This window comes from Trichechus manatus, unplaced genomic scaffold (genome assembly GCF_000243295.1).
Source record: "Trichechus manatus latirostris isolate Lorelei unplaced genomic scaffold, TriManLat1.0 scaffold00113, whole genome shotgun sequence".
Lineage (NCBI taxonomy): Eukaryota > Metazoa > Chordata > Mammalia > Sirenia > Trichechidae > Trichechus > Trichechus manatus.
The window spans coordinates 7,178,453-7,193,297 of record NW_004444049.1 but is presented as its reverse complement, the minus strand read 5'-3'; the positions used below and the strand labels follow the sequence as shown (position 1 = coordinate 7,193,297).

At 50.7% G+C, this 14,845-nt stretch overlaps 1 protein-coding gene across 2 annotated transcripts; it reads left to right on the top strand.

The window, feature by feature from the left end:
* The first annotated feature begins 361 nt into the window (after positions 1-361).
* Positions 362-14,821, top strand: NAA40 (N-alpha-acetyltransferase 40, NatD catalytic subunit). 2 transcript variants are annotated; one of them, XM_004383801.2, is made up of 8 exons: positions 419-467; positions 9,592-9,687; positions 9,949-10,001; positions 13,053-13,148; positions 13,242-13,400; positions 13,570-13,653; positions 14,140-14,217; positions 14,517-14,673. In XM_004383801.2, the coding sequence occupies exons 1-8, from the start codon at positions 462-464 to the stop codon at positions 14,656-14,658; spliced, it is 714 nt and encodes a 237-aa protein (XP_004383858.2). In that variant the 5' UTR covers positions 419-461; the 3' UTR covers positions 14,659-14,673. The 2 variants fall into 2 exon arrangements, with proteins under 2 accessions (XP_004383859.1, XP_004383858.2); XM_004383802.1 differs by lacking the exon at positions 9,949-10,001 and having other exon boundaries at positions 362-467; positions 14,517-14,821.
* Positions 14,822-14,845: the final 24 nt, after the last annotated feature.

Sequence of the window (14,845 nt, the reverse complement as noted above, 5' to 3'; positions counted from 1 at the left end):
CCGGCTGCTGCCGCCTGGCCCGGGGACACGCTGAGCGCAGGGGCGGTGCTGCCACCCACCCAGCTGCCCAGCGGCGTGCTTCTCCAAGCTGGGGGGCGCGGCCAAGGCTGGCGCGGCCGTTGCCATAGCTACAGACACAGCCTGGAGAGTAGGGGGCGGGCCCCAGGCGTACGCGTCATTCCTAGCGCGACACTCCTCGGCGCCTCCCGCCTCTTTTTAGTGACAGACCCTCGGGCCCGCCTCCAGGGCTCTCCACCTGCGCGCCTTCCCGGGCTTGTCCCCACTGCCCGGTTCTGCGCCGGCGCGGTGCCCGCGAGGGTGCGCAGGGGAGCCCGCGAGGCGCATGCGCGCTGCGGGGCCCGCCGCCGCTGTGGTGTCGCTGCTGTATCTGTTGCCGCCGTTGCCGCCTCCCTGCCAGCAAGTGTGTGAAGGAACTGAGGGTCGCCGTCGCCATCGCCACCATGGGGGTGAGTGAGGTCGGGAGAGGAGACGGAAGGCCCAGGAGCGCTCCTCTCTCTACCCTAGCCCCCTTTGCCCCCATTGTTCCTTGAACCCCTTCTCACGTGACGCCGACCCCCTTCGGCCTCACGTGACCCCCAGTCCCCACATGACCCGACTCCCCCATTCTAAGTGTCTCACCGCTCGGCCTAGCCCGGGACCTCCCTGGGGAGCCTCCTCGGGCCCCCCCTCGGGGTCCCCCACCCTCGCATCCCGCCCTCCCCTTCCTTCCTCGTTGACCTATTATCCTCGTGGCCTCCCCTCCCCCACCTCTGTCCCTGAGGTCACCTCCCCTAGTCTTGAGGGGTCACCCACCACCTAGCTGTCACTGACTTCGCGGCTTGCTAGATCGTAGGCCACCCCTGGTTTGGAGGGAACTGAGGCCCAGACAGAGGAGGGCACCCAGCCAAGGTCACAGGGCAGTTACTGGGGAGACAGACCCCATCCGAGTGTCTTGAATCTCAGTCCGTCGCGCTTCCCGCTACCCGGACTCTCAGCGACGCCGGCGCCTCTACACTTTTGTAAACCTCTCCGCCAGCTTCCTCCTCAGACATTGTCTTCTCTTCCAGCAGAGGCCTGCTCCCACCGCCCCTTAGATGCAGGGGAGTGGTTCACATTATTACTTGGGTTGTTGGTGGTCTTATTACTGAAGGTGGCTTGGTGGGGGGAAGCTGTGCAGAAGGTATGTAGGGGCAGATGGGGGGGGCACTACTGATGGCCTCAGCGCCCGTGGTTACTGAGCACCCGCTCCGTGCAAGGAAGGCTGGAGATGCATCTCAGTGTCCTTCTTGGTCTGTGCCGGTAGAAGGTTCCGCAGAAGTTACTAGCGTGTTTCTCTTACTTGGCTCCTATCGGCCACCCTTTTAGAAATGTACCTGGCTCTGCATGGTATTATCTGTAGTAGTTGTTGTTAGGTGCCATCGAGTTGATTTCAACTCATAGTAAGCCCTGTGACAGAGTAAAACTGCTCCATATGGTTTTCTAGGCTGTAATCTTTACGGAAAAGGGGCCCTGGTGGCGCAATGGTTAAAGCACTCGGCTGCTAACTGAAAGGTCCGAGGTTCGAACCCACCAGCCACTCCACGGGTGAAAGATGTGGCAGTCTGCTTCTGTAAAGATTTACAGCCTTGGAAATCCCATGGGGTAGTTCTTTGCTCGGTAGGGTCGCTAGGAGTCGGAATTGACTTGACGGCAATGGGTTTGACTTTTGGTTTAGTTAATCTTTACGGGAACAGATGGCCAGGTCTTTGTCCCGAAGAGCTGCTGAATGGGTTCAAACTGCCAACCTTTCGGTAAGCAGCTGAGTGCTTAACTGTTGTGCCACCGGGGCACCCTTCTGTATTAGTATTTACATGGAATTTCCATCATCTTTAGGGAGCCCTGACTTTGGAGCCCTAGATACCTGGGTTCCAGCCCCATCTTTGCTCACTAGTCTCATAATCTTGTGCCGGTGATGTGGCTGTTCTGGATTTTACTGTTCTCATTCATGTAATGGGAATGATAATCTCTCCCCCATTGGGTTGTGATGAGGATTAAATGAGATAACAGATGCAAATAGCCAAGTAGGTGCCTGATAAGCAGTGGCTGTTATTTTTGCCTGTAATTCTCAGCCTTCACTTTGGTTATCTAAAATAGATTTGTGCTATTTTTAACCCATTGGGTTTGTCCCTACTGTTATCAACCTAGATTTTTTTCCTCACTCAAAACTTTATTGACTGAACAAATCCACTGTTAGACAAAAGTGGTCATCTAATCCATGTCAAAACACAAGTATTCATCTTGTTTCATCAAGGTGTTTTGGATACAACGTGCTTCGTTATGTAGAAAATCTCGAGTGTGGAGAAGTTAGGTGTATTTAACCTAGATTTTGGTGTAAGCTTCCAGACCCCAGCTTTTGCCTAACCTAAGTGAAGCCCATGTCCCCAGTTTTGCTCGGTAAGTGTCTACCCAGCATCAGCCACTACATACCGAACAGAAGACAAGAAACATAACGTGCCATTCTGGTTCAGCACTTCCTCATTGGCTGAGTTGAACTGGCAGGTCCTAGAGACACTGTACGAGCCCTGGTGGCACAATGGTTAAGCACTCGGCTGCTAACCAAGAGGTTGGCGGTTTGAACTCACCAGCCACTCCGAGGGAGAAAAGACCTGGCAATCTGCTCCAGTAAAGATTACAGCCTAGGAACCCTATGGGGCCATTCTACTCTGTCCTCTAGGGTCGCTACGAGTCGGAATCGGCTCGATGGCACACAACAAGAGCTACTGTGATCCTTGCAGTATCGTATACCTTCATGCTTTTCAGACATGTTTCTCAGAGGGGGTGCCTCCAAAGTCTATTCTGGCTAAAACTCACTGCATCAGACAGACTTGAATTTTCCTCCCTGAAACAGCCAGAACACCCTGGCTACCCTCATTCCTCGTCAGAGGGGGCACCCCACCTCAGTGTCGGGAAGGTCATCGTTCCTAGTGATCACCCTCTGCCAGGGGCCTTGCTCTGTTGGACAGCCTGGCCTCAGGCAGAGGAGAGAGTGGCATCAGCTGGAGCACCACTCTCGTCAGAGTGCTTTCACCTTTGCTGCTGCACGTGCGTCGTCTTTTAGGCGTTGGAATTTAGATCTTTGTCTCCCTTCACCAAAAACAGGTTCTTTCAGGTCCTGGATACTGTGTGGGATGGACCTGAAAATCCAAGAGGTGCCAAGTTTGCTTTGCTGAAAGGTGCCCTCTGGCCCCACCTGGATGTGTTGTAATTTCTCTCTGTGACCCCTAGCAGTGAGAGAAGTGCACGTGGAGACACTAATCTTGCTAGGAATAGGAAGGGAGGAGGTTCATAGCTGCAGATGTTTCTATAGTACATTATAACAAGAAGAGTGGAAAAACCTGTAGCCATGAGTTGATTCAGACTCTTAGTGACCCCATGTGTGTCAGAGTAGAACTGTGCTCCATAGAGTTTTCAAGTGGCTGATTTTTTGGACCCGTGGTTTCACTTAGCAGCCGAGTATGTTAGCCGTTTGCATGTACATAGGGACTCCTTATAACAAGAAGTGCCGTAGAAGTCTCATTGTGATGTAGTGGAAGGAGCACGACCTTAGGCACAGACCCCGGATTTGAACCAACAGTTAGTTAAACTGCATGCCTCCTGCTTGCTGAGCACTGGGTAGACATTGGTGACTCAAGGCAGATGGGCCTCTGCCTCATGAGTATATAGTCTGGGAGGGCAGGAGGGGGCTAGGAAGACCTCTGAGAATGTGACAGTGAAGCCAAGAACTCAGCTCACTGCCTCTGTGCCTCAGTTTTCTCATCAAAGAAAGGGGAGCGCATGCCTTCCTGAGTTGTAAAGATTAAAATAGATCACCTTACATTTTCCACCTCTGGGGTTTACTGGGTGGGAGAAAGATGTAGCAGTCTGCTTCTGTAAAGATTACAGCATTGGAAACCCTATGGGGCAGTACTGTTCTGCCCTGTAGGGTTGCTAAGAGTCAGAATCAACTTGATGGCAGTGGGTTTTTTGTTTTGGGGGTTATTGGGAAGCTACTTTCCCACTAACAGTATGTGTAGCTGTTAGGAGGGGACCTGTATAACTGAAGTGGAATGTGCTGCAAATTACTGTTTTTACAGAGTATTGTATGAGGCATTGCATCCTGTAGGGTCATATGTGTCCCAACAACCCTAAACCAGAGTCTGCCTGGACATATGCATCCCACTAATCCTACCCCCAGCGTCCAGTGGGACATACGCATCAACCAAAGTTCAGAGGGACAATATCTGTCCCACTAATCCTACCCCCAGAGTTCAGAGAGACATACTTGACACATTCAGACACACTCAATGATTCGGCGTGCATTCCATTAATGAAAAAAAAATTATCAACAAAAAAAATTTTTTATTTAATTGGGTCATGAAAGGGTTAACCTACTGGCAGAACACCTGACACGAGTGGGTTCTTGTAAACAGAAGTCGTTAGTTACCATAAAGAATTCTTATATCCAGTACATTACATCATTTTATCCTCACAACAAGCCTGTGAGGTGCAGGCATTGTTAGCCCCTTTTTACAGATGAGGAAACTGAGGTTCCAAGAAACTGAATGACTTGCCCAAAAGAGATTGAATAAATTGCCCAGAGTCACACAGCTATTTAGTGGAAGAGCTGAGAATCAAATCCAGGTCTCTAGACTCAAAATCCCACATTCTTTTTATTACAGAAGGCTCCCTTGGGGAAGACATTCAACCATAGTGAGCTTTTCTGTTCACTGTGCTTATTTCGCATTTTAATTGGGAGAATCTTCCTGTGTCCCTGCAGGACGGCCTTACCTCCACAAGGCAGGGGCAGTGCTGATTGGAACAGTAGGGACCACTTTTCCTGGTGCGCTGGGTTGAGGCAGAGGCCCTGGCTGTCTCTGGGCAGCCTGCTGCAGGCTGCAGCCTGCTTGCTGCCCCAGGTGCACACAGCCGTGTGCTAAGGGGCTCTTTTATTATCTGCAGTCTCGGGCCATGGCAATCCTAAGCTGCACCCTGGGGATTGCCTGGCTCACCAGTTCCTGTGCATGAATGAGCCCATAAATCTCCTGGAGGCCTGGGGCTGGCCCTCCTGCTGCTTGTGCTTACGAATTAGACTCAGACATACTTCATGTGCTTGGAAACGAGATGCCACAGGGAGAACCTAAGGTTCTGTGCTTCCTGGGTCCCAGGAGTCACACTTCCTTCCCACGCTTTCACTCCTTCAGTGCTGCGTTGGGCTGTGAGAGCTGGCATTCACTGGGAAGGGATGCTGGCTTCCACCCCGCCCTTACAGCTGTTCGGTGAGGCGGGCATTGCGCCTCGTTTTCCCGGAGGTCGGGTTGCTTTCATGAGTCCTGCAGGGGTGCAGGAGGAGCACCGCCCGGTCGGATGGATGCCCCAGCTCATGCTCTTTCAGTCCGGTGTGCAGCCCTGAGACCTTCCACCCAGAGGTTCCCTTTCTCCTCACATCTCCCTCAGTGTGGGGGGCAGGGCCTAGGTGTCACTGTGTTGGCAAGTCAGCCGGAACCAGGCGAGAGGGACAGTGAGAGTGAGTTGCGGAGTGGTTGCCTGAGGGTCCCTAGGGCCCCAGGCCTTATCTTGGCTGGGGGGTGATAGTGAGTGGAAGTGTTTACACCGTGGATGGAGGCCCTCGCAGGGGGAGACCGTGTGGCTGGTGGAACAAACACTGGATCAGTGGCCCAACTGCTGGGATCGAGTCTCCTCTCTGCCACATACTCTACGAGTCGTGATGTCCCTTCCAGCCTCAGTTTCTCCTTGTGTAAAGAGAGGTGGCAGTTTCTTCCCTGAGAATTGAACAAGATAATGTTTGTGAAAATCTTTGCAAGCTGGGTCTCCCAATGTTATATTTTTTATGTGTATATAATTTTATTTATTTTGTTGTTGTTGAGAATTTACACAGCAAGACATACATCAATTCAACAATTTCTGCATGTACCATTTAGTGATGTTGATTACATTCTTCAAGCTGTGTAACCATTCTCACCCTCCCTTTCTGAGTGGTTCCTCTCCCTTTAATGTAAACTCACTGCCCCCTAAGGCTCTTATCTAATTTTTCAAGTTGCTATTGTCAATTTGATCCCATATAAATAGTTCTTAAAAGAGCATATTGCTCAAGGCAGGCTTTTTTTTTAAAAAACTAGTAGGAGGACTTCAGGGGATATTTTTGGTTTAAAGTTTAAAGATGATCTCAAGGCAGTAGTTTCAGGGATTCATCCACCCTCCATGGCTCCAGAAAGTCTACAGTCCATGAGAATTTGAAATTCTGGTCTGCATTTTCCCCCTTTTGATCAGGATTCTTCTATGGAATCTTTGATCAAAATGTTCAGTAATGTTAGCCGGGCCACCGTCCAGTTCTGGTCTCATGGCAAGGGAGGCAGTTGTTCATAGTGGTAATTAGCCACACATTCCATATCCTCCTCCTGTTCCTGACTGTCCTTCCTGCTCCATTGTTCAGGCAAATAGAGACTGATTGTTGTGCCCTGGATGGCTACTTGCAAGCGTTTAAGATCCCTGGTGCTATGCATCAGAAGTAGGAGGTAGAACAGAGGCACTAAACACGTTATTAGGCCAATTAACTGAGATGTCCCATGAAATCATGACCCTAAACCTCCAAACCAAGAAACCAAATCCCATGAGGTGTTTGGTTGTACATAAGCAGCCTCAGCAGCTACTCTTTTTTTTGTTGTTGTTGTTATAAATATATGTATCATACAGCTTTTGCCAGTTCAACTTTTTACAGGTGTACAACTTACAGCAATTGCAATAATCTGCCGTGCAACCCTACCTTTAATCAATGTCATATTTCCATCACTGGTATCCTCTTTCCCTCCTCCCTCCCGCCCTTAAAACCAAAAGAAAAAAAGCCCATTGCCATCAAGTCGATTCCGACTCATAGCAACCCTATAGGACAGAGCAGAACTGCCCCGTAGGGTTTCCAAGGAGCAGCTGGTGGATTTGAACCGCTGACTTTTTGGTTAGCAGCCAAGCTCTTAACCACTGTGCCACGCTCCTGCCCCTGGTAATGACTAATAAACTTTGTTCTCTATACATTTGCCTTTTCTTGTCTTTTTATATAAGTGAGGTCATACAATATCTGTCCTTTTGTGATTGACTCATTTCACGCAGCATGATGTCTTCCAGCTCCATCCATACTGTAGCATGTATCTAGACTTCTTTTCTCCTACTGGCTGAGTGGTATTCCATTGTACGTATGTACCGCGCTTTGTTATCCATTCATCTATTGGGATGGGCATTTAGGTTGTTTCTACCTTTTGGCTGTTGTGAATAGTACTACGGTGAACACTGGTGTATAAGTCTCTGTTTGAGTCTCTGCTTTCAAGTCTTTTGAGTATATACTTAGGAGTAGAATTCCTGGCTCATATGGTAGTTCTATTTTTAATTTTTGAGGAACTGCCACACTGTTTTCCACAACGGCTGTACCATTTTGCCTTTCCACCAGCAATGGGTAAGGGTTCCAATTTCCCCACATCCTCACCAGCATTTGTTATTTTCTGTTTTTGTTTTTCATCTTAGCCCTTCTAGTGGGAGTGAAATGGTATCTCATCCCAATGTTATCTTGAAACCCAAATTCCCAGAGAAAAAGATGGATGCTGTAAAACCTATATGTGGCAGAGTGGGGCTGGTTGTGTCCCCAGCTGCCAGCGTTTGAAGACAGCCTGTTCTTTCCTGTTGGTTCCTTCCTTTAGGGAGGCAGGCATGGCATCCAGCCTGGCTTCCAGCACATGCTCAGCTTGAGCACAGTGGGGAGTGGGTGCTGGTGGCGTTGATGCCTATGGAGGCAGTCCTGTGAGTTCACGATGTCTGGATTCTTTTGGTTGCTTAAAGTAGGAGTTAAACAGTGTCACTCCTCGGGAAATCGAGGGCAGAGTCTATCCTGAGAAACTGTCCTGCAGCTGGCTTTTCACTTCATCCAGAATGTTCATCTCTCTGAGTCTCCTTTCCCAGGGCCAATCAGTGTTACAGCCAAGATGACATTGGAGGTAGAAAACCCTGTCTGGGTGTGAGGGGGCGGCTTAGGAGCAGATGGAGCACAGGGAGGTGAAGCGAGGGAGTCGGAAGAGGCCGTGCCCTTGGTAGAAAGCAGAGCCATCCTACCAGAGCCTTTGGGGTGCCTTCCAGGGACTTCAGCTGGGGGGATGGGCACCCTTAATGCGTGTGCTGCTCTGGTCCTCACTGGCAGTGAAAATGACAACTGTCATTGATTGAGCCCAGGCCACAGGGTCTGTGCCTGAAGGGCGGTGTTAAAAGCCCTGCTCATCAGGACCCAACTTGGCTTTGGATGAGGTCTGTCAGACTCCAGAGCCTGGGCTCTTTTCCCTGTGGTACCTAGCTTTTTACAGAAGGTTAAAAGGGCCCTTTTAGGCCTCAGACAACCCCACATTAGCCTCAAAATAGGATCTGATCTAGATGCAGTTGTGGGCGATTTGCCATTGACCCCTCTGTGAGAAAAGCCTCCCTTTGCTCCACTGGCTGCCTGCGTGCCCTGCAACTTGGGCCTGCTGGCCACGTGTCAGCATCACTGCTGTCCTGGGGTGAACCCCTCAGGCCTCTTCACTCCGTCCTTGTCATTAGGTGTGCTGTGAGCCTGCCATTCGTTTCGTTTGTTTATTGTTGTAGTTTAAGTGAAAGTTTACATTTCAAGTTAGTCTCTTATACAACAATTTATACATACATTGTTATGTGACTCTAATTGCTCTCCCCATACTGTGACAGCACACTCCTTTCCACCCCTGATTTCCCATGTCTGTTCAACCAGCTCCTAACCCTCTCTGCCTTCCCATCTCACCTCCGGACAGAAGCTGCCCATTTAGTTTCATGTATCTACTTGAGCTAAGAAGCACCCTCTTCGTGAGTGTCATTTTATGTCCTACAGTCCAATCCAATCTCTGTCTGAAGAGCTGGCCTCGGAAATCATTTTAGTTGTGGGCTGATAGAGAATCTGGGGGCCATTCTTTCCGGGGTTCCTACAGTCTCAGGCAGACCATTAAGGAGCCTGCCATTCTTGACCTTGGCTGAGCAGGGCTTCTGTGGTGTGGCTCCGGATCCTTGAGCCAGAGTGCCTTGGCCCTAACCTCAAAGCGAGACCCAGCTCCCCAGGGAGCTGGCCATGGGCCTGATCTTTGCCTCCTGAAGCCAGAAGACACTGAAAAGGCTTCAAATAGATTTATTCAGTGGCTACCTCAGTTGCCATCTCCTCCCTGAAACCTGCCCTGAAAGTGTCTAAAATTAGCTGTTCTCCGTGGGAGGGATTGGGTGAGTGAATATTTATTAGGCACCTTCTGGGTGCCAGGCATCATCACATTACCTCATTGGGTCCTCACAGTGATCTGAGGGCCAGGAGGGCCAGTGACGCCCAACAGTGGTGTCTGCTTTCCGGAAGCCCAGATCTTTCCCACTCCACCAAGCATGGAGCAGCCAGGGTTGGAAGCTTCCCACCGCCAAGACACCAGGCCTGTGGGTGCAGGGACCCCACGTTCCTAAAATAAATCTCTGAGGAGGAAGTCAAATCTGGTTGGCCACAGCCCTTCCAGCCCCACTTTGCTTTCCCTGTTGCAGAGAAAGTCAAGCAAAGCGAAGGAGAAGAAGCAGAAGCGGTTGGAGGAGCGAGCAGCCATGGATGCCGTCTGTGCCAAAGTGGACGCCGCCAACAGGGTGACTCTCCCCGCTTTCCCCGTCCCTGCCTCCTGCAGCCTCAGCCTGGTTTTTAATTTGACTTCTTTTGGCGCCACTCTGTGGCAGAACTGTGTTACTGCCGCCCAAATCTGAGGGCTGTTTTTGGGGCTGTGAACTGAACCTCCAGGGTGGAGTGGGTCTGTCCAGCGTCTGCTTCCAAAGAACAGGGCTCTTTGTGCAGAACCTGCAGCTTTGCCCGCATGTTCACTTTTGCGATGACTCTTTTCTTTCCCTCCACAGCTTGGAGATCCTTTAGATGCTTTCCCGGTGTTCAAGAAATATGATCGGAATGGGTGAGTACATTTAGCATTCTTAACTGTTGTTCTTTTGAATGTCTTCAGGAATCCACCTTCCCGGAGCAGGCTTCCTCAGACGCTGCTTTTCTCATTCTTCTTCCTTGAGAAGCAGCAGAAACTGGCTAGTACCCTCCGTCGATATAAACTTCCCAGTTAGGGTGATAAAGGAATCTGTGAATGACAAGGATAGCAGTTAATCTCAGACTATGTAGGACTTTGTGTTCTCTCTAGTATAAGGAGCCCTGGTGGAACAGTGGTTAAAGCGCTCGGCTATTAACCGAGAGGTTAATGGTTCTAACCCCCCAGCCGCTCTGCAGGAGAAAGATGTGGCAGTCTGCTTCCATAAAGATTTAAAAAAAAAACAGAAAACCAAACCCATTGCCATCCAGTTGATTCCGACTCGTAGCAACCCTATAGGACAGAGTAGAACTGCTGTAAATCTTTATGGAAGCAGACTGCCCTATCTTTTTCCCACAGAGCGGGTAGTGGGTTCGAACCACAGACCCTTCGGTTAGCAGCTCAGCACTTAGCCATTGTGCCACTAGGGCTCCTTTACAGCCTTGGAAACGCTATGGAACAGTTCTACTGTGTCCTGTAGGGTCTCTGTGAGTCAGAATCAACTGGTCGGCAGCAGGTTTGGTTTTTTGGCTTATTCTCTCTACAGAGCTGAAACAAACATGGAAAAACATCTAGCCGAACACCCTTGTTTTATAGAGGGGGATACTGAGGCTCGGAGAAGTTGAATGAGATTTCTGAGCTTATGGAGTTTCCCCCGATAGATGAGGAGGCTTTTAATTCGAGTCCAGTGATCTTTCCCTGATTGTATAATTATTAAAAGCCATTTACTGGCTGTTTGACCCTGGACGAATTATTTAACGTCTCTGTGCCTCAATTTTCTAATCAGAAATGGGCCTGATCATTGTACCTTCTTTATAGGGTTATTAGGACGATAAGATGTAAAGTTTGTACTAAAAGCTGTGTAAGTGTTAGCTCATATTATTACTGTTATTGTTACTATAGAATTACAACTTACTATAGGATCTGAGTTAAAGTCTCCCTCCCCTTTTTCTGTTCTTTTGGTTTATAAAATAGGATTCCTAATCTGCCCTTCCTAAGATGCTATGGATGAGTCATTTTCCTGTAATGTAACATGTTGGCTTAGAAGGAAAAACGGGTTATGGTTTTAGGGAAACCTGGGTTTGAATCATAGCTCTGTCTCCTGTTAACTATACATATGTCCTTGAGAAGTCACTCCTCATGCCTCATTCTCTTATTGTTAAATGGGGTTATGAGGCCAAACTTGCAAAATTGTTTTCAGGAGGAAAGAGAATAAGTCTATCTACATAAGTAGCAGCTGGTAATGAGTATTCTAATGAACAAGTTGTTGTTAGCTACTGTCAGATCGGCCCTGACTCATGGCTGCCCCATGTACAATAGAACAAAATGCTGCCTACTCCTACACCATCCACACGATTGGCTGTAGATTGGATCATTGTGATCCATAGGGTTTTTATTGGCTGATTTTCAAAAGTAGATCATCAGGCCTTTCTTCCTGGTCTGTCTTGTCTGAAAGTTATGCCGAAACCTGTTCAGCATCTTAGCAACACACGAGCTTCCACTGACAGGAGTGGTGGCTGCTCATGAAGTGTATTGGCTGGGAGTTGAACCTGGGTCTCCCGTTAGAATTCTACTACTGAACCACCAATGCCTCAATGAACAAGCTAGACGAATGCAAATATGGGATTATAAAGTGAAGACTTAGCAGGTGAAAATACATGTGCCTTTCTTAGGCGTGTGAGTTTCACAGTAGTACATCAATTTATTGTTACTCCTTCCTGTCTGTGATTAGACACATTACAATCCTCTAGTAGCATTCAACTTTTAGGGGGCCCTTTGACATAGTCTAGTCTTCCCTTCCCATGAGATCTCTTATTGTTTCCATACTCCACATTCCTACTAACTTGTGGAAATATGGAACGGCTCTAAAGCAGGCATTGCCACCTGACTGGGCTTCTTTGGTCCTGGAATCTCGTGTTATTCGTGCGGCTGTGATCCCACTTTCCCATATAGAGTACTCAGGTTAATGGAGAATTTCGACTGCAGACAGCCCCTTGGAAAATATATGGCTCAGACAGACGCAGGGCTGTGTTTGGGCAGTCCTGATGAGGTTGGTACTTAGGAAGAAAGGGAAACTTCAGGGGCAGGAAGTTCAGGATTTACTAGGCTGAGCGCATGTGCCGCTTACATGGCGTGCCAGCCAGCAGAAGTGACGATATCTGAGAGCTTGTGTTAAAGGCCACAGAAGGACATGGGTCCTCTCGGAAAAGGTTGCTACCTAGAGGACATCATTTCACAGTTTGGCCAAGGGGTTTAACTGTGCTTTATTTAAATTTTATTTAGAAACAGATACCTTAACGCCTCCAGCATTTGTTAGTTTAAGAGAACAGAGCATTGGGGTGGACCCCATGCCACCCTGTTTGATCAGCCAAGCGCGTCCGCTGTGTCCCCAGCAGGCAGGACTCCTCAAAGGGGTGTCCGGCCGTGGCCTTCCTGAAGGGCCTGAGGTCGCCCAGCCAGTTCTGAAGGTGAGATTGGGCGATAACAAGGGAGAGGTCCCATGGGAGCCCAGGAAGGAGTCAGCTCAGATATTAAAGCAACAGGCAAAACACCTAAGGGCAGGAACCAAGGGAACAAAGAAGATACAAGTGTTTATGACAAAGTGCAGAAGAGATCGGGAGGGTAGAACAGAGCAGAGAAGGACAAGAAGTTTACAAAGTGCCAAGCCTGACAAGGACAGCCAAGGGGAGGCAGGAAATGGGACTGTGGTTGGGCGGTGGGCCGGGCGGTGACAGTTGTTAATCTTGCCTGAAAGGTTTCGTCCCTTCCCAGGCACTGTCTGTGGTCATGTGTGAGAGGCAAGGCCCAGTCTTGGCTTTTCTCTAGCTTAACTGAGACCCGGCAGGCCTCGCTGTTAGACTCTCAGGGAGGGGTGCGGTGCCTGTAGCGTGGCCTGAGCCCTCTCCAGACGCCTCCTTCTCTTCTCCTCAGGTTAAACGTCTCCATCGAATGTAAGCGAGTGTCTGGACTAGAGCCGGCCACTGTGGATTGGGCCTTTGACCTCACCAAAACCAACATGCAGTCCATGTAAGCATGCCCTGAAGGGAGGAGAGCCTTGTTTCCCCGGCTGGCTGCCCCCTCCCAGAGTTCCCCATCCTGACCATCCCCCAAATCCCCCAGGTATGAGCAGAGTGAGTGGGGCTGGAAGGACCGAGAGAAGCGGGAGGAAATGACAGACGACCGAGCCTGGTACCTCATTGCTTGGGAAGACCGTTCCATCCCCGTTGCCTTTTCTCACTTCCGGTTTGACGTGGAGTGCGGGGATGAAGTCCTGTACTGGTAGGAGTCAGGCTCAGGGTGGGGCAGTGGAGCAGGGAGGCCTGGTGGTCCTCTGGGTACTCCAGCCATGCAACAGAGTCCACCATGCTTATCTGGGCTCGTGGGCTGCCAGGGGCTGCAGGCCTCCTCTGCCACCCCTCACACCCTCCTCTCCGATTTCTTCATCCAGCTACGAGGTGCAGTTGGAAAGCAAGGTGCGGCGGAAAGGCCTGGGGAAGTTCCTCATACAGATCCTGCAGCTCATGGCCAATAGGTAAGGAGCACTGCTTGGGGGCCCTCAGGTGTTGCTCAGCCAGAGACACATCTGCTGTGCTCTGAGCCTCCTTGGAGGACAAGGCTCACGGGAATGCTTGGGAGAAAGGCGTGCAGAGCCCACTCAGTACACTAGCCCTGCCTTGGTGTGACTCCAGATGTCATACACTCCACTCAGGGCAGCTAGCATCTGAGGGCCTGATCTGTGCTAAGCTCTGTGCCCAAGGCATGGGATTTAGAGAGGAAGTGGAAAGGGTTTCCGCTCTAGCAGAAGTCACAGGCAGGTGGGGGCCTGATGCCCGTGCCGTCTGTGCAGCTGGGTAAGCTCCGTAACAGAGGGGAGCAACCGCATGCTTGGGTGCCTGAGAGAGGCTGGCACCAGGGCTCGGGGACACTTCAGAGGAGTGGGCGAGAGCAAGCAGGCAGAGATGGAGAGGGAGCGGAGATTCCATCTCTCTTAGAGACGCCCTCTTTGCCTTCTTCTCAGCACACAGATGAAGAAAGTTATGTTAACAGTATTTAAACACAATCATGGCGCCTACCAGTTCTTCAGAGAAGCGCTGCAGTAAGGAGCTGGGCCCTGGTGGGGGACCCTCTGGCTATGGGAGGTGCCACTTTCCTGGTTCTGTCCCCACTCATCCTGACCCCTGAGCTCACGGCATGCTCAGGATGGGCACAGGCGGCCCCGGAGCGGGGACGGAGGCTGGTGAGATGGCATGGCAGTACCCTTGGCGTGGCCCCTCACCCCCGCTCCTGCACCCTCACTCCTGGAGGCCTCCTGAGTGCGGCTGCTGGAAAAGTCTGGAACCAGGAGGAGAGCCGTCAGCTCCCTGTAGCCGGCCCTTTTCTCCCACCTCCTTGCAGATTTGAAATCGACGACTCTTCCCCCAGCATGTCTGGCTGCTGCGGGGAGGAGTGTTCCTACGAGATCCTGAGCCGCAGGACCAAGTTTGGGGACAGCCAGCACTCTCACACGGGTGGACACTGTGGTGGCTGCTGCCACTGAACTCCCAGAGCCCCTGCGAGGCAGACTGTACGCCTCAGGCCTGTCCTCTCCCCGCTCGCGCAACGCCACCGCCGCTCACCAGGTGCCCTCAGAGCTGTGGCCTCCTCAGCCCTTCACGGGCCAGGCTGCCCCCCAAAAGCACAGAACCCTGGGAAGGCGTGGTCCAGGCTGCAGAGATGCCCCACCC